This window comes from Oryctolagus cuniculus, chromosome 9, assembly GCF_964237555.1.
Source record: "Oryctolagus cuniculus chromosome 9, mOryCun1.1, whole genome shotgun sequence".
In the NCBI taxonomy this organism is placed as follows: domain Eukaryota; kingdom Metazoa; phylum Chordata; class Mammalia; order Lagomorpha; family Leporidae; genus Oryctolagus; species Oryctolagus cuniculus.
Window position 1 is genome coordinate 72,499,548 of NC_091440.1, and position 18,180 is coordinate 72,517,727.

The 18,180-nt window shown below is 37.9% G+C and overlaps 2 protein-coding genes across 5 annotated transcripts in view; one reads left to right on the forward strand and one right to left on the reverse strand.

The window, feature by feature from the left end:
* Positions 1-18,180, reverse strand: part of LOC127487170 (uncharacterized) — a 399,814-nt gene that overhangs the window by 326,519 nt on the left and 55,115 nt on the right. The window lies entirely within an intron of this gene.
* The window catches only part of LOC100346342 (phosphatidylinositol 3,4,5-trisphosphate 3-phosphatase TPTE2), a 71,353-nt gene that overhangs the window by 14,512 nt on the left and 38,661 nt on the right, over positions 1-18,180 (forward strand). The window contains exons 6-10 of the mRNA XM_070048954.1: positions 11,949-12,002; positions 12,970-13,020; positions 13,800-13,853; positions 16,669-16,719; positions 17,986-18,141. Of these exons, the coding sequence (XP_069905055.1) occupies positions 11,949-12,002; positions 12,970-13,020; positions 13,800-13,853; positions 16,669-16,719; positions 17,986-18,141 (366 nt within the window). The remainder of the gene's footprint in view (positions 1-11,948; positions 12,003-12,969; positions 13,021-13,799; positions 13,854-16,668; positions 16,720-17,985; positions 18,142-18,180) is intronic.

Consider the following 18,180-nt stretch of genomic DNA (forward strand, 5'->3'; position numbering starts at 1 on the left):
CAATCCTGTAGGAAAGTCTGCCACCATATGGGACTGATGCTCCAAACCCATTCTGAAACTCATTATGATTTTGACTCAGGCCCACAGCATGGATTCGTGGAGTACAATGTGATATTGCAATACATGTATTCCATATAATGAGCACATCAGAGTAAATAACATTCATTACCATAAGCGTTATTTCTTTGTGTTGAAACATTTAAAGTTCTCTCTTCTAACTATCTTGAAATATATGGTATATTACCAATAACAGTAATAACCCTACTTGCAATAGAATATTAAAACTTATTCTTGATAATTGTAACTTTAAAAATGATTTATTCATTTTAAAGAGCTTGAGAGAGAAAGAAAATCTTCCATCCATGTTCACTCCCCAAATGTCCACAAAAGCCTGGTCTGGGCTAGGTTGAAGTGAAAAACCAGGAAACCCTTCTCTCCTACATAGGTGGCAGGAGCCCAAAAATTTTGGCCATCTTCCATTGCTTTCCTAGGCATATTAGCAGGAAGCTGGATTAGAAGTCAAGCAGCTTGGACTCAACCGTGCTCCAATATGGCATGTGGGTGTCACAAGCAGCAGCTTAACTTCACTGTGCCATAATACCACACCCTCTGATTTTAACTTTATTTTTTAACTTTTATTTAATGAATATAAATTTCCAAAGTACAGCTTATGGATAACAATGGCTTCCCCCACATAACATCCCTCCCACCCACAACCCTCCCCTCTCCCACTCCCTCTCCCATTCCATTCACATCAAGATTCATTTTCGATTCTCTTTATCTACAGAAGATCAGTTTAGCATACATTAAGTAAAGATTTCAACAGTTTGCTCCCACACAGAAACATAAAGTGAAAAATAATAGATGATTTTTTAAATGATGATGAAATCAGATCAGACCTATTGTCATGTTTAATCCCAGTGAGAGTCAAGTTGGGAATTGATAATTTCTTCTTCTTCTTCTTCTTCTTTTTTTTTTTTTTTTACAGAAGATCAGTTTAGCATACATTAAGTAAAGCTTTCAACAGTTTGCACCCCCATAGAAACACAAAGTGAAATATACTGTTTGAGTACTAGTTATAGCATTAAGTCTCAATGTACAGCACGCTAAGGACAGAGATCCTACATGAGGAGCGAGTGCACAGTGACTCCTGTTGTTGACTTTACAAATTGACACTCTTGTTTATGGCCTCAGTAATCTCCCCATGCTCCAGTCATGAGTTTCCAAGGCTATGGAAGCCCCTTGAGTTCTCCGACTCTTATCTTGTTTAGACAAGGTCATAGTCAAAGTAGAGGTTCTCTCCTCCCTTCAGAGAAAGATACCTCCTTCTTTGAAGACCTGTTCTTTCCACTGGGATCTCACTCACAGAGATCTTTTGTTTAGTATTTTTTTTTTTTGCCAGAGTGTCTTGGCTTTCCATGCCTGAAATACTCTCATGGGCTTTTCAGCCAGATCCGAATGCCTTTAGGGCTGATTCTGAGGCCAGAGTGCTGTTTAGGACATCTGCCATTCTATGAGTCTGCTGAGTATCTCACTTCCCACGTTGGATCACTCTCCCCTTTATTTATTCTATCGGTTAGTATTAGCAGGTACTAGACTTGTTTATGTGCTCCTTTTGACTCTTAGTCCTTTCATTATGATCAATTGTGAACTGAAAATTGATCACTTGGACTAGTGAGATGGCATTGGCACATGCCACCTTGATGGGATTGAATTGGAATCCCCTGGTATGCTTCTAACTCTACCATTTGGGGCAAGTCAGCCTGAGCATGTCCCAAATTGTACATCTCTTCCCTCTCTTATCCCCACTCTTATGTTTAACAGGGATCACATTTCAGTTAAATTTCAACACTTAAGAATAACTGTGTATTAATTACAGAATTAAACCAGTCATATTAAGTAGAGTAGACAAAAAAACTACTAAGAGGGATAATGTATTAAGTTGTTCATTAACAGTCAGGGCTATGCTGATCAAGTCACCATTTCTCATAGTGTCCATTTCACTTCAACAGGTTTCCTTTTTGGTGTCCAGTAAGTTGTCACCGATCAGGGAGAACATATGGTATTTGTCCCTTTGGGACTGGCTTATTTCACTCAGCATGATGTGTTCCAGATTCCTCCATTTTGTTGCAAATGACTGGATTTCGTTGTTTCTTACTGCGGTATAGTATTCTAAAGAGTACATATCCCATAATTTCTTTATCCAGTCTACCTTTGATGGGCATTTAGGTTGGTTCCAGGTCTTGGCTATTGTGAATTGTGCTGCTATAAACATTAGGGTGCAGACCGCTTTTTGTTTGCAAATTTAAATTGCTTTGGGTAAATTCCAAGGAGTGGGATGGCTGGGTCGAACGGTAGGGTTCTATTCAGGTTTCTGAGGAATCTCCAGACTGACTTCCATAGTGGCTTGACCAGTTTGCATTCCCACCAACAGTGGGTTAGTGTCCCTTTTTCCCCACATCCTCGCCAGCATCTGTTGTTGGTAGATTTCTATATGTGAGTCATTCTAACCGGGGTGAGGTGGAATCTCATTGTGGTTTTGATTTGCATTTCCCTGATTGCTAGTGACCTTGAACATTTTTTCATGTGCCTGTTGGCCATTTGGATTTCCTCTTTTGAAAAATGTCTATTGAGGTCTTTGGCCCATCTCTTAATTGGGTTGTTGGTTTTGTTTTTGTGGAGTTTCTTGATCTCTTTGTAGATTCTGGTTATTAACCCTTTATCTGTTGCATAGTTTGCAAATATTTTTTCCCATTCTGTCGGTTGTCTCTTCACTCTCCTGACTGTTTCTTTTGCAGTACAGAAACTTCTCAATTTGATGCAATCCCAATAGTTGATTTTGGCTTTGCCTGTGCCTCCCGGGTCTTTTCCAGAAATTCTTTGCCTGTGCCAATATCTTGAAGAGTTTCTCCAATGTTCTCTAATAACTTGATGGTGTCAGGTCGTAGATTTAGGTCTTTAATCCACATTGAGTGGATTTTTGTGTAAGGTGTAAGGTAGGGTTCTTGCTTCATGATTCTGCACGTGGAAATCCAGTTTTCCCAGCACCATTTATTGAATAGACTGTCCTTGCTCCAGGAATTAGTTTTAGGTCCTTGATTAAATATAAATTGGCTGTAGATGTTTGGGTTGATTTCTGGTGTTTCAATTCTGTTCCATTGGTCTATCCATCTGTTTCTGTACCAGTACCATGCTGTTTTGATTACAACTGCCCTGTAGTATGTCCTGAAATCTGGTATTGTGATGCCTCCAGCTTTGTTTTTGTTGTACAAGATTGCTTTAGCTATTCGAGGTCTATTGTGCCTCCATATGAATTTCAGCATCATTTTTTCTAGATCTGAGAAGAATGTCTTTGGTATCTTGATTGGGATTGCATTGAATCTATAAATTGCTTTTGGGAGAATGGACATTTTGATGATGTTGATTCTTCCAATCCATGAGCATGGAAGATTTTTCCATTTTTTGGTATCCTCTTCTATTTCTTTCTTTAAGATTTTGTAATTTTCATCGTAGAGATCTTTAACATCCTTGGTTAAGTTTATTCCAAGGTATTTGATTGTTTTTGTAGCTATTGTGAATGGGATTGATCTTAGCAGTTCTTTCTCAGCCATGGCATTGCTTGTGTATACAAAGGCTGTTGATTTTTGTGCATTGATTTTATATCCTGTCACTTTGCCAAACTCCTCTATGAGTTCCAATAGTCTCTTAGTAGAGTTCTTTGGATCCCCTAAGTAAAGAATCATATCGTCTGTAAAGAGGGATAGTTTGACTTCTTCCTTCTCAATTTGTATTCCTTTAATTTCTTTTTCTTGTCTGATGGCTCTGGCTAAAACTTCCAGAACTATGTTAAATAGAAGTGGTGAGAGTGGGCATCCCTGTCTGGTGCCAGATCTCAGTGGAAATGCTTCCAACTTTTCCCCATTCAATAGGATGCTGGCTGTGGGCTTTTCATAAATTGCTTTGATTATAGTGAGGAATGTGCCTTCTATACCCAATTTGCTTAGAGTTTTCATCATGAAAGGGTGTTGAATTTTATTGAATGCTTTCTCTGCATCTATTGAGATAATCATATGGTTTTTCTTCTGCAGTCTGTTAATGTGGTGAATCACATTGATTGATTTGCGAATGTTGAACCATCCCTGCATACCAGGAATAAATTCCACTTGGTCTGGGTGGATGAATTTCCTGATGTGTTGTTGTATTCTATTGGCGAGAATTTTATTGAGGATTTTTGCGTCTATGTTCATCAGGGATATTGGTCTATAATTTTCTTTCAGTGCTGCATCTTTCTCTGGCTTAGGGATTAAGGTGATGCTGGCTTCATAGAAAGAATTTGGGAGGATTCCCTCTTTTTCGATTGTTCTGAATAGTTTGAGAAGAAATGGAATCAGTTCTTCTTTAAATGTCTGGTAGAATTCCGCAGTGAATCCATCTGGTCCTGGGCTTTTCTTTGTTGGGAGGGCCTTTATTACTGTTTCAATTTCTGTTTCAGTTATGGGTCTATTTAGGTTTTCTATGTCTTCCTGGTTCAATTTAGGTAGATTGCATGTGTCCAGGAATCTATCCATTTCTGATAGATTTTCTTACTTGCTGGCATACAAGTCCTTGTAGTAATTTCTGATGATTCTTTTTATTTCTGTGGTGTCTGTTGTCATGTTTCCTTTTTCATCTCTGATTTTATTGATTTGAGTCTTTTCTCTTCTTTTTTTTTAGTAAGTTGGGCCAATGGGGTGTCAATTTTGTTTATTTTTTCAAAAAACCAGCTGTTCGCTTGGCTGATTTTTTGTAATGTTTTTTTTTTTTTTTTGGATTCAATCCTGTTAATTTCTTCTCTGATTTTAATTATTTCTCTTCTACTACTAGATTTGGGTCTGGTTTGCTGAAGTTTTTCTAGATCTTGAGATGCACTGAAAGCTCATTTATTTGGTGCCTTTCCAATTTCTTGATATAGGCCCCTATTACTATAAACTTGCCTCTCAATACTGCTTTTGCCGTATCCCATAAGTTTTGATATGTTGTGTTGTTATCCATTTACTTCCGGAAAATTTCTGACTTCTCTTTTGATTTCTTGAATGATCCAGTGTTCATTCAGGAGCATGTTGTTCAGTCTCCATGTGTTTGCATACTTTCTGAGGTTTCTGAGTTGCTAATTTCCAGCTTCATTCCACTGTGGTCTGAGAAGCTGCATGGTATGATTCTAATTCTTTTGAATTTGCTGAGACTTGCTTTATGGCCTAGTATGTGATCAATCCTAGAGAAGGTTCCATGCACTGCTGAGAAGAATGTAAAGCCTTTAGATGTAGGATTGAAAGTTCTGTTGATATCTGTTAGATCCATTTGGGCAATAGTGTTGATTAAATCTGCTGTTTCCTTGTTGATCTTCTGTCCAGATGATCTATCTATTTCTGAGAGTGGAGTATTGAAGTACCCCAGTACTATTGTATTGGAATCTAAGTCTCCCTTTAAGTCCCTTAACATATCTTTTAAATAGACTGGTGCCCTGTAATTAGGTGCATATACATTTATAATAGTTACATCTTCCTGTTGAATTGAACCCTTAATCATTATATAGTGCCCCTCTTTGTCTCTCTTAACAGGCTACACCTGCTTCTTTTTGGTTTTTGTTGGCATGGCATATCTTTTTCCAACCTTTCACTTTCAGTCTGCATGCATCTTTGTTAGAGAGATGTGTTTCTTGTAGGCAACAGATAGTTGGGTGTTGTTCCTTAAGCCAGTCAGCCAGTCTGTGTCTTTTAACTGGACAGTTCAGGCCATTCACGTTTAATGTGACTATTGATACACAGTGACTTTGCCCTGCCATTTTCCCAGAGATATTTTCTAGTATATGCTTTGAGCTTCCCATGCTCTTTTACTGGTGGTTTTTCTTCCTTTCCCTTCTTTCATATTGATGGCCGTGTTTCTGTGTTTCTGAGTGTAGCACATCTTTAAGTATCTTTTGCAGGGCCAGACAAGTGGCCTCAAAGTCTTTCAATTTCTGTTTGCTATCACCTTCATCCACAAATGAGAGCTTAGCAGGATATAATATTCTGGGCTGGCAATTTTTCTCTCTTAGTACCTGGGCTATGTCTCGCCATTCCCTCCTAGCCTGTAGTGTTTCTGATGAGAAGTCTGCTGTGAGTCTGATTGGAGATCCTCTGAGAGTAATCTGACGTTTCTCTCTTGCACATTTTAGGATCTTTTCTTTATGTTTCACTGTGGTGAGTTTAATTACAACGTGTCATGGTGAGGATCTCTTTTGGTCATGTTTACTGGGGGTTCTATGAGCTTCCTGTATTAGGATGTCTCTGTCCTTCTCCAGACCCGGAAAGTTCTCTGCTAGTATCTCACTAAAAAGGCCTTCTAATCCTTTCTCTCTCTCCATGCCTTCAGGAACTCCTAGGACCCGAATGTTGTTTTTTTTTTAATAGTATCCTGTAGATTCCCAACAATATTTTTTAGATTTCTAATTTCCTCTTCTTTTCTTTGGTTTGACTGTATCCTTTTCTGTTCTCTGTCTTCTAAGTCCGATATTCTCTCTTCTGCTTCACCCATTCTGTTTGTAAGGCTCTCTAATGTGTTTGTCATTTGATCTATTGAGCTCGTCATTTCATTTTGGTTTCTCTTCACTATCACACTTTCCTGCTCTACTAGTTTCTGCATTTCACTTTGATTCTTCCTTAAAATTTCATTTTCACGAGAGAGATTTTCAATCCTGTCCAATAAGGATTTCTGTAGTTCAAGGATTTGCTTTTGAAAACTTCTAAATGTTCTTATCAAAAATTTTTTTGAAATCTGTATCTTGCATTTCTTCTATCTCATCATCTTCATAATCTTGGCTTGGGGTGTTTTGTTTATTTGGAGGCATCATAATGTCATCGTTGATCTTGTTCCCTCGATTTCTATGTTTATTGCTTGGCATGGTTAATTCTGTTTCCCTTAAGAACAGGTCTTCAAAGAGGGAGGTGCCTTTCTCTGAAGGGAGGAGAGAACCTCCACTTTGACTATGACCTTGTCTAAACAAGATAAAAGTCGGAGAACTCAAGGGGCTTCCATAGCCTTGGAAACTCATGACTGGTGCATAGGGAGATTACTGATGCCATAGACAGGAGTGTCAATTTGTAAAGTCAACAACAGGAGTCACTGTGCACTTACTCCTCATGTAGGATCTCTGTCCTTAATGTGCTGTACACTGAGGCTTAATGCTATAACGAGTACTCAAACAGTATATTTCACTTTGTGTTTCTATGGGGGTGCAAACGATTGAAATCTTTACTTAATGTACACTAAACTGATCTTCTGTTAAAAAAAAAAAAAAAGAAACTATCAATTCCCAACTTGACTCTCACTGGGATTAAACATGACAATAGGTCTGATCTGATTTCATCATCATTTAAAAAAAAATCATCTATTATTTTTCACTTTATGTTTCTGTGTGGGAACAAACTGTTGAAATCCTTACTTAAGGTATACTAAGCTGATCTTCTGTATACTAAGATAATCGAAAATGAATCTTGATGTGAATGGAAGGGGAGAGGGAGTGGGAAAGGGGAGGGTGGTGGGTGGGAGGGACGGTATGGGGGGGAAAGCCATTGTAACCCATGAGACGTACTTTGTAAATTTATATTCATTAAATAAAAGATAAAAAAAAAATTCTGTTTCCCTTACTGTGAGGTTTTTTTTTTTTTTATACTATGTCCGTGTTAAGTGGACTGCCTGCTGTTGGAGGAGCCTTGGAGGCTTGAGATGGGTGTGGCCTGAGAGCTCTGCTTGGTCATTCAGGGTTACAGGTGTGCAAAGGTGACACCCTCAGGTTATGCGTGGTAAATCTCTCTTTATTTATTCATTTATTTTATTTTATTTTATTTTATTTTATTTTATTTTATTTTTTGTTCAGGAGGTAAGTAATACTGCAAGGCTGAGTAGAATGGATGGTATTTAGGTTCCACTGGCTTCTACCCAAAGAGTCTGTGCAGGCTCCGTTTCTACTGCAGACTCCCACTGGGTTGCCTAGGCTACTGAATTGTAGGCTTAACTCTCCCCTTTTATTATGTATATCCCAGCTCTTTGTCTCTTGCTCACCTTTGCAAGGTTGGCGGAGAGTGGAACTTGTCTGTACCAGTATGCCCCCACCTATTTATTTATTTATTTATTTATTTATTTATTTATTTATTTATTTTTTCCTTCTCTCCTGTAGTCTGTTGGACTTTCCCGCTTCAAAACCCGCGTCCCTCTAAAATTCTGTCTGCCGTTTCCCCGCCAATGTCTCTGGTTACTGAGCTCACCTCTGCTTCCAGTGCCGATGTGTGGACTCGGAGCCCTTAGCGTCACTCCTCTCCCCGCTGGTGTCTTTGTCACATAGACTCCCCTTCCCACACTGGTGCTCAGACTCTGGGGCTCCTGTGGTTCGGCTTCCGCGTGGTGGGTGACCCTGCTCTCCCAGTAGGTCCTTTGGGTCACAGCGAATAGCTCCGGAAGAGTTTCCTCTGCAATTTTTTCCTGATCCTTTTTCTGAGGCTACCGTAACTCTGCTTTTATTAAACTAAATTTTCCCGGACTACCGGTGCGTGCCCTCACTATTCTGCCATCTTGGCTCCGCCCCCCATGATTTTAACTTTTAACTTGCTGAAATCCTCTTCCCCATTCCCAACTGCTAGCCATTACTCTATACTTTACCTCTATGAACTAGGCTTCTTTAGGTTCTATGTATTAATGAGGTTATTCTGTATTTGTCTTTCTGGCCTGGCTTTTTCATTTAATATATTTTCCAGTTCCATGAATGTTGTCACAATGACAAGATTTATCTTTTTAATTGTTGAATAGCAGCCCTTTGTGTACATATACACCAAATTTCCTTTATTCACTATTGATAGATATTTAGTTTGATTCTGTATCTTGGCTCTTGTCTTACAATAAACATAAGAATGTGAAAACCTCAACATAATGATTTCAATTTCCTTCAGTATAAAAGTAGTCATGGGATTGCTGATCCTATGGTAGTTCTATTTTTAATGTTTTCAGAAACCTACAAAATGCTTTTCATAATGGCTATATTGATTTACATTCCCACATAGAGTGTTTATGGGATCACTTTTCTCCACATCCTTGCCAGCACCTGTTAACTTTCGCCTTTTGAATAATAAACATTCCAGCCAGGGTGATATGGTATCTCAATGTTTTCTTGATTTGAATTTCCCCAATGATTAGTAATGCTGAATGCTTTTCAAAATACCAGTTTGTCATTCATGTCATGTTTTGTGAAATGTTCATTCAGGTCTTCTGTATATTTTTAAATGAGATTATTTGCTTTATTTTTTTTTTAAAGGAAAGTCAGGCAGTGAAACACAACCAGTCAGAGAGAACCTGCATTTGCTGATCTACTCCCCAAATGCCTGTTATGACCATGGTTGAGCCAGCATGAAGCTGGGAGCCAGGAACTTCATCTGGTCTTCCCACATGAGCACCAGGGACTCAATTACTTAAGCCATCACCTTCTGCCTCCTAGGGTATGCATCAGCAAGCTGGATTTAGAACAGAGCTGTAACTTGAAATCAGGCATTGTGATATGGCATGACAGTATCCTAACCAGTGGCTTAAATGCTAGGTATTTTTGCTCTTGAGGTGTTTGAGTTCTTATATACTCTGGACATTATTAACATTATCAGATGTAGAGTTTGTAAATATTTCCACCATTCTGTAGATTATCTGTTCACTCTGTTAATTGTTTTCTTTGCTATGCAGAAACTTTTTAAGTTCAACATAATCCCATTTGTCTATTTTTGCTTTCCTTGCTTGTGCTTTCCATCATGTCCAAAATATCAAGAAAGGTTTCTCCTGTTTTCTTTTGATAGTTTCATAGTTTTAGGTCTTACACTTAAATTTTCAATCAATTTTGAATTAATTTTTGTAAATTGAGAAAGATTGAGTCTTCTGCATGTGCATATTCAGTTTTCTCAGCATCATCTTTTGAGAGACTGTCCTTTCATTAATGTCTGGTCTGCTCATGTTGTCAAAAATCTTCTGGCTGTAGATGTATGGCCTTATTTCTAGACCTTAAAACACAGTACCTCACTATAGCATCTGTAGGTATATTACCATGTTTTTGAGATTATTTTTGATAAAAGGAAATAGCACATAGGATGCTTCTTTCTCTTGGTGTTTGCCATCCTTAATTAGGAGACAGCAAGTGCTTTGACAACTTAGGTTTCCTGTGCATGAGACTCTATTAGAGTCTCTACCGGGCCATGGGAGGAAAGAATCCCACTGAAGCAAGGAGGAGATAGCAAAAGGCAGAGATAATGGGAGCACTCAACACAGAAGAATGGAGCTAAGAGACCCAGTCTGTGTTCCTCACCCTCGGGAATTCTGCCATTATGTGAAGCTGTTGCCTCAAACCCAAACCTTCCATCACATTGGATACAGCCTCTGCCTCAGGCCTACAGTTCCTGAAATAGGAATAGAGAAGATACAAAAGGGTGGACAGAGATGGGTGAAAATAGAGAGTTGATGGAGAGACATGAGAATAAGAAAATTAGATGGGGTAAAAGGTATTTGTACCTAGAAACTGCAATTTAGTTAGCAATAAATTAAACCAGAAAGTGCTTTCACATTGTGTGTAGGTTCAACAGTAAATGACTAAGTTTAAATCTTTTTTTTTTTTCAGATTTTTCATATATTTGAAAGGCAGTGTTACAGAGAGAGCACGAGGGACAGAGGGAGGGAAAGATCTTCCATCTGCTAGTTCACTCCTCAAATGGCTAGAAAGCCAGAGCTGCACCAGGCTGAAGCTAGGGGCCTGGATCTTCTCTCAGGTCTCCCTTGTGGAGGCAGTGCCCAAGTACTTGGGCCATCGCCACTGCTTTCCTAGGTACATTATCAGGAAGCTGGATCAAAAGTGGAGCAGCAGGGTCTTGAACCAATACCCATTTGGAATACTGATGTCAGAGGTGGAGATTTAACCAGCAATGCCACAACACCAATCCTTTAGCTTAGATCCTGAGTCATTAAAGTTTTTCACAGAAGGAACATATTCATTAAAACATAGAAAGCTTGATTTGTATGAATAACAGATAACAACCTTTCAAGTAAGTTATTTAGATGTGAACTAAATGTCAATCAGTCATGTATTTTTAAATTCTATAGCTCTCCTTCACATGCAGCAGCATCCTTTGGTGGAGTTATCAATGAAATGTGAGAAATAAATGAATACATAGTTATATTAATAGATAATTACATGAGGAACAGTTTTTTCAACTATTTGTTGTACTCTTTACTTAATAGTTAATCATATGTGTATAAAGTTAATTGAAAATAGATCTTAGTAAAAAATAAGAGTTGAATAAGAGAGAGAGGAGGAAGAGCAGTGGAAGAGTAGGTGTGCAGGTGGATACAGTGGGAAGAATTGTGATGTTCAAGCCAGCATTGTGGCTCAAAAGGCTAATCCTCCACCTAGTGGCGCTGGCATACCGGGTTCTAGTCCTGGTCGGGGCGCCGGATTCTGTCCTGGTTGCCCCTCTTCCAGGCCAGCTCCCTGCTGTGGCCAGGGAGTGCAGTGGAGGATGGCCCAGGTGCTTGGGCCCTGCACCCCATGGGAGACCAGGAAAAGCACCTGGCTCCTGGCTCCTGCCAGGATCAGCGCGGTGCGCCGGCTGCAGCGGCGGCCATTGGAGGGTGAACCAACGGCAAAGGAAGACCTTTCTCTCTCTGTCTCTCTCTCACTGTCCACTCTGCCTGTCAAAAAAAAAAAAAAAAAAAAAAAAAAAAAAAAAAAAGAAATAAACAAAGTGGAAAAAAAGAAATCAATGATATGGAAACTAAAGAAAATACAAAAGATCAACAAAAATAAAAGCTGGTGTTTTGAAAAGATAAACAAGATATATAAACTTTTAAGACCAAAATTTAAACCTAGAAAGTTATAAGGTATCTGACTAATGTGTTTTTAAATCCAACAGGACTTCAATATATGAATATGGATCACTACATGTTGATGGAGCTACAAGTGAAGTGTGAGATATATATATTTATATATATATAAATAAAAATATATCAAGATATATACATAAAATATATACATTTATACATATATTCAAGCATTCATATATACATATTAAACAGAGAGATGAAGATTTGGGAAGTTCGTAGTCAGAAACATACATGGCATACAGCATCTTTGACACTGTTTCTAACTAGTCTCTCTGTAGCCTATGTAGGTACCTTTCTTTTGGTTTGTATTGGATAAGAGAGAAAAATGTTACAAGATCAATGTTTCCTCTTCCTTGTGTTATTTATACCCTGGGCAATCACTAGCCAAACTCTCAGAATATCTTCAGAATCCTCTGTATGAGACCTTATTGGATTGGGTGGAAAGAGGAGAGACATATTTAGAGCAAGAGGGAGGAAGCAGTGGACAAGGAACAGATAAATCAGATAAATTCAGCAGAAAGGGGAGGAGGTAATGGAACCTGGATGTTTCCTGTATCCTCCAGTTCTCTGCTACCTAGTAAGGCAGGTACCCTGAAGCTAAAAATAACAGCATATTGGAGGGAACCCTGACTCATGCTACCAGCTATTAGACCCTGTCTAAAGGGAAGCAAGATCACCTTGATGAATTAAAGGAGTGAAGGAGGGTCTTAGGAAGCAGGGCTTTAGGTGCAATAAGCATCCTAGAGTTGAATTTCAAATAAATCCCATCAGAAAAGGTTTTTACACATCGCGTCACATTCAGTGATAAGAAACTGCACTTTAATACTGAACCATTACATTTTTTGACAGGACTAAAGTACTTACCACAATGATAGAAATAATCATTTTTAAGGAACATGGCATATTCTATTCAAAACAACTGATTTGTATATGAAGTATTTAAGGGTCAACCAGTTTGTAAGCTGAAGAGTTATTGAAACCGTTTTGAAGTAAAGCAGCAAGTTTAGCAAGTTGCATGGGGTCTTACTATGTACCTTTTTAATCCTCTAGTACTGCCCAGTCAGACTTGAAAACATCCCCAAGTGAACGCATCAGTGTAAGGTAATAAGACATAAATGATTTGTGGTGTGTGGGGTGGGGGGTGGAATTTGGGATAGTCACTGTCAGGAGCGCACCCATGAGAATACTTAGTTCCTTCCATGCCATTCCTAATGGTCCTTTCATGGGAAGCTTCGGTATGTAATACTCTTTGTTTTGAATCATCATAGAAAGAAGAAGCATAGTTTGAAAAAGGATTCTTCTTACTCTTACTGTTTACTTCACTTACTTCTCTTGTTACTTACTGCTTACTTCACCCTGAGTTTGTAGCAGCCAAACCTTTAGGAAAGTATCAGAATGTCTGTATGACACTATTAGAGCAGGCCAACGCTGCAGAGAAAGCCATCGGGATGGACCAAGGAAGTGGCAATGACAGCAGCTGAGGTGCCCTCAGCAGAAAAGAATAAAGCTAATGCATCCTGGATGTATCCTTCACTCTCCAGAGCTGTGCCACCATGTGAGGCTGGTGCCTACCCACAAAAAATGGAGCTGCCACCTCAGGTCTGCTTGACCTTACCTGAGAGGCTATAGAGACAATGTGATTCATGGAGATTGAGATGGTGAATGTACTTGAGAGTCATGAAATTGGATGGGGCAAGAGAAATAGGTATCTGCAAACTCAGGGTGAATTTTACTTTTTGACATATCTATGGTTTACTTTTTAAATTGATTTTTTTAAAAGTCAACCAGTTTCTAAGTTAATGAGTAATTGTAACTAATTGAACCAAGATAAAATCTAGGAAATTATGTTGTATCTGATATACATATTTTTAATCCTTCAGCACTCCATTAAGTCAGTCAACAGTAATATCTGTTGATGAAGACGTCGATGAAACGTGAGCTCTATATAAACAAATATATATTTGATTATGTAAACCAATACACATATAAATAGACACACACTCATACACATGTATACCCAGAGAGATGGAGATTTGATAATTTCATTGTCAGCAGCATCAGTGACAATACAGCATGTCTTTGACATATTTTTCTAAAGTCTCCTTTTATCTGTAGGTAGCTTTTATGTTTATTATTTTTCAGCTTGAAAATTTAATAATTTTTAGTATTTTGCCACATTTACTTCATATGTGGAGATTATATACATATATATTATTTGTTCTTCTAAATTGTTTTATTTAAAGAGTTACAGAGAGAGAGAGAGAGAGAGAGAGAGAGAGAGACAGAGAGAGAAGACTTCCATTCACTGGTTTACTCCCCAAATGGTCACATCTGCCAGTGCCGAGCTGATCTTAAGCTAGGAGCCTGGAGCACAAGTACTTGGGCCATATTCAGATGCTTTCCCAGGCACATTGGCAGTGAACTTGATTGGAAGTCAAGTAGCCAGGACTTGAACTGGTCCCCATATGGGATGCTGGAGCTGCAGGCCGGGGCTTTAACCTGCTGTGCCACAGCCCAGCCTCTACTATTTTTTCTTGAAAACAGATTAATATGAGAAAGTGAGGACTCATGATCATAATCATAATGTGAAAAAAGGACATATTGTCATGTATATGGTATGAATCAGTGAAACAATTATTTATAATTGTAATTGTAATGTAATTGTAATTGTAATGGCCAAATGATATGCCAGCCATGCAATTTTTATACTCTCCCATAATATTAACTTCTGCAAGTAAAACATGTGATATTTGTTTTTCATTGTCTGCTTTACTTTTTTTTAAAGATTCATTTTATTTATTTGAAAGACAGAGTTACAGAGAGAGGTAGAGACAGAGAGGTTGGTCTTCCATCCACTGGTTCACTCCCCAGATGGCCACAAAGGCCAGAGCTGTGCTGATCTGAAGCCAGAAGCCAGGAGCTTCTTCCGGGTCTCCCACATAGGTGCATGGGCCCAAGGTCTTGGGCCATCTTGTACTGCTTTCCCAGGCCATAACAGAGCTGGATTGGAAGAGGAGCAGCCGGGACTAGAACCAGCGCCCACATGGGATGCCACAGCTTCAGGCTAGGGCTTTAACCCTCTGCGCCACAATGCCGGCCCCATGGTCTGCTTTATTTTACATAGTCTAATGATCTCCAGTTCGATGCATTTTGTTGAAAAGGTCAGGATAGCATTCTTTGTTGTGGCTGTGAAATATTCCATTGGGCGTACATGCCACATTTTGTTTTTCTAAACATTTTATTAAAATAGTTATACCACATTTTCACTACCTGTCACCATTTGATGGTCATCTAGGTTGCTTCCATGTTTTTATTATTGTCAATTATTGAGCCGCTATATATATGATGTGCAGCTACATCTTTCATATACTGATTTAATTTGCCTTGCATATATTCCCAGGAGTGTGATGTCAGGATCACATAGATCTATTTTTAGTTTCCTGAGGAATATTCTTCATGTTTTCCATATGATTGATCCAATTTGCATTGCCTCCAACACTGTTTGAAGCTGCATTTAAATTTTGATAAGAACAAAATAGTCTTAATTGTATATTTACTCTGGATAGTTTTGAAAAGATGCAGAAAAAGAATAGAGAGGCTAGTGTCATTCCTAGCTACTCCTTTGTGCCTCCATGTTTCTGTCAAGCATGGTTCTCTATGGCCCCACTCTTAAGCAATTTCAGGGTTGTAACAATTCTTTGCTTCCTGGAGATCCAGTGTACTGCAGGAGTCAGAAAGGGCTTGTAGTAAGAGGATGCCTACCTCAAGGTAAATTTTACTTTTTTAATCAATCAGTTGCCCATCTACCTAAGTCTTAGCTCCTTAGTCTGGGTGGAAAGTGGGTGGGTGCAGGTGGATGAGGGAGATAATAAAAGTATTGAAGATTTCTTATATCTCAGGTTAACCTAACAACATTCATCTGTGTCCCAAGTTCTCTGCTCAGTATCTGTTCTCTCCATTCTCCAGTTTTGGGCATAGGCTATCAGAGCTGTGTTGGGATTCATTCCACGTGGGATGGAATTTGGGTCTTGCATTGGAGGTTTCAGCAGGGTAGGAAATTGGTCCCCATTAGTTACCTTGTCTGCAGCCATCTGGTAAAATGGAGCATCACTGGAGCCTACAGAAACCAGGTTTTCCCTCCTGTGATGAATGGAAGGCACTCAGTCTTTAGGATGTTTTTTCCTTGGAAATATGTGCCTAACTTCCTTACCTCCAAAGTACATTTGCAACACCAACTGTAGCTCTCATTAATGATTTTTTGTTCATGGGAATCTAGATGCAACAAATGAACATTATAGGATAAGAATACCATTTATTCCTGTTGCCCAACCCTGAAATCTCTTACTACTGTGGAACCTGAGGCTTAGTGCAAATCTGGTGACCTGCCCACAACACCCTAGCTCATTAATGGAAGAGTTGGTGTGAGAATACAGTTCTACCTTACCACTCTCTTGTCCATACCATGTGCATTAGTTTATGTCCTTAAGTTCAATATTACCATTTAGAGTCATGGCTTTACACCTAAGGGAAATGTTACTAAATATCCAAAGCTTAGTGTTTTATTCACACACGAAACCTCATGTTGCAGAAAGCTAAACAAATTTCATTTATTAGCCAAAAAAGCACTTTGTTTCACAACTTCTGAAATTTTTTCTTGTAAAATTATGATTTAAGGGCCATTCTGAATTAAAACCTTAATGTATTTTAAAGGAAACCTGTGATTGATTGTATATTTCCTCCTTTTTGCAGCAGCAAGATGAAGAACACTACTCGTTTAATTGTATCAGCCTTTGCATTCAGGTGATACTTTTAAAAAGAATGTATTTAAATATGATTATTTAATATCATTATTAAAATGGGAAATTATATGAAAACAAAATAGAAATATTTCAAACATACACACACACATATATATATGTGTGTATATACATATATACATACATATATATATATATATACACATAGTATATATATATACTCTGTGCTTCCCTTTCATGTAATCTCATTTGTTTTGGAATTCTGGCTTAAGCTGGACATCAGGACTTGCAAAGAAATAGCATCTGCTAAGTCTAACAGTAATATATTAATGTTTTTTCTACCTGTATAAGTGAAAATAACGAAGCACACATTATAAATATTGTAAGGCATTTTAGTAAATACAATACAGAATGAGAATTAATTCTTAATTTTGGAAACATTTTACTTAGTTTCTTTTCTGTACATAAGAGGAACTTAGTACATATACTTAGTTCCTCTAATATACAAAAATGTACATAAACTCTGAACAAAAAGTATATAAAAGAAGATTTCATATAAATTTATGGAATATAAATAATTCTTTCCTTTTAAATTAATATTTTCATTTGAGTTGGAATTATTAAGTACTCTGATGATTAGTTAATCTTCACAGGCTATATAATATAATCAGTTTATAGGGAATGTGTTTAGAAGTTTAAGAGAAAGGTTTAGGAGGCACTTTAGAGTACAGCATTCAAAATACTGATAGAATTGAATTCTGTCTTATGTGAGAATTACTGGGCCAGAAGCACCCATGAATTTGTAATCATGTACTTGTTGAAAAACTCACTGATAAAAAAAATCTTACTAGTCAAAGTGGTCTTTTAAGGCCTTGATGTTGAGTATGCCCTCACTTGGTTTTTATTAAGTATTCTTCAGATTAATGAGGTTTCAACTTTATGAGAAATTTATAGAAATTCCTTAGAAATTCTTAAATTAGAAGAATAATTTACTAAAAGAGACATACAATTCTAATTTTGTTTTCCTGCTGTGTCTTGAGGAGTCAGTATGATATGCATACTATAAGAAGACAAGATAACATGCTGTAAAATGGGCTGCTGAGAATTTTATTCACCAGCTAATGCTTTGATTGTGTGAAAACTGAGTAATTTTTTGAGATTCTGAGGCCACATAGTTCTTCCCTTTACTTGATGGTTTAAGCCTAAATACTCACATACTGATATCTGATTATTGAACTAAACATAGCCCAACTATAGGACAAAAATCTCTTTATCTGTATTATCATTATTTACATTTTGTTCTTTATAGAGTATTTGGAATCCTGCTCATCTTTGTGGACATATTTCTCATCATGTCAGATGTAATTTTCAATGATAACAAAATAGTTTTCGAATGCCATTCAATTTCTTTGGCTATTGCATTATTTTTTTTCTTTGATGTTCTACTCAGAGTGTATGTTGAGGGGTAAGTTTGATTCCTTTTTTTCTTAGCACACAAAGTAAT